Source organism: Rhinopithecus bieti, unplaced genomic scaffold, assembly GCF_001698545.2.
Source record: "Rhinopithecus bieti isolate Rb0 unplaced genomic scaffold, ASM169854v2 repeat_6298, whole genome shotgun sequence".
Taxonomy (NCBI): Eukaryota; Metazoa; Chordata; class Mammalia; order Primates; family Cercopithecidae; genus Rhinopithecus; species Rhinopithecus bieti.
In genome coordinates, this window is record NW_016904832.1 from 1 (window position 1) to 1,083 (window position 1,083).

The 1,083-nt window shown below is 49.3% G+C and overlaps 1 protein-coding gene across 1 annotated transcript; it reads left to right on the top strand.

Annotated features, from left to right (window-relative positions):
- The first annotated feature begins 6 nt into the window (after positions 1–6).
- On the top strand, positions 7–1,083 carry LOC108526101 (actin, alpha skeletal muscle). Its single transcript, XM_017866780.1, has 2 exons — positions 7–253; positions 366–1,083. The coding sequence occupies exons 1-2, from the start codon at positions 74–76 to the stop codon at positions 507–509; spliced, it is 324 nt and encodes a 107-aa protein (XP_017722269.1). The 5' UTR covers positions 7–73; the 3' UTR covers positions 510–1,083.

Below are 1,083 nucleotides of genomic sequence, written 5' to 3' on the forward strand. Positions count from 1 at the left end.
CCTGCCTGACCTGAGGGTCACCCTTGGGGCTGTGCTGTGGAAGCTAAGTCGGGCCCTCATTTCCTCCTCAGGCATGGAGTCCTGTGGCATCCATGAAACTACCTTCAACTCTATCATGAAGTGTGACGTGGACATCCGTAAAGACCTGTACGCCAACACAGTGCTGTCTGGTGGCACCACCATGTACCCTGGCATTGCTGACAGGATGCAGAAGGAGATTACTGCCCTGGCGCCCAGCACGATGAAAATCAAGGTGGGTGTCCTTCCAGCCTGAGCTGACCTGGGCAGGTGGGCCATGGGGCCCTGTGGTGTGTGGGGAGCTATCACATCCAGAGTTCTCACTGCCTGTTCCCTTCCCTTCTCAGATTATTGCTCCTCCTGAGCGCAAGTACTCCGTGTGGATTGGCGGCTCCATCCTGGCCTCGCTGTCCACCTTCCAGCAGATGTGGATCAGCAAGCAGGAGTATGACGAGTCTGGCCCCTCCATCGTCCACCGCAAATGCTTCTAGGCGGACTGTGACTTAGTTGCGTTACACCCTTTCTTGACAAAACCTAACTTGCGCAGAAAACAAGATGAGATTGGCATGGCTTTATTTGTTTTTTTTTTTGTTTTGTTTTTTTTTTTGGCTTGACTCAGGATTTAAAACTGGAACGGTGAAGGTGACAGCAGTCGGTTGGAGCGAGCATCCCCAAAGTTCTACAATGTGGCCGAGGACTTTGATTGTACATTGTTCTTTTTTTTAATAGTCATTCCAAATATGAGATGCATTGTTACAGGAAGTCCCTCGCCCTCCTAAAAGCCACCCCACTTCTCTCTAAGGAGAATGGCCCAGTCCTCTCCCGAGTCCACACAGGGGAGGTGATAGCATTGCTTTCGTGTAAATTATGTAATGCAAAATTTTTTTAATCTTCGCCTTAATACTTTTTTATTTTGTTTTATTTTGAATGATGAGCCTTCATGCCCCCCTTTTTTGTCCCCTAACTTGGTGTCTGAAGGCTTTTGGTCTCCCTGGGAGTGGGTGGAGGCAGCCAGGGCTTACCTGTACACTGACTTGAGACCAGTTGAATAAAAGTGCACACCTT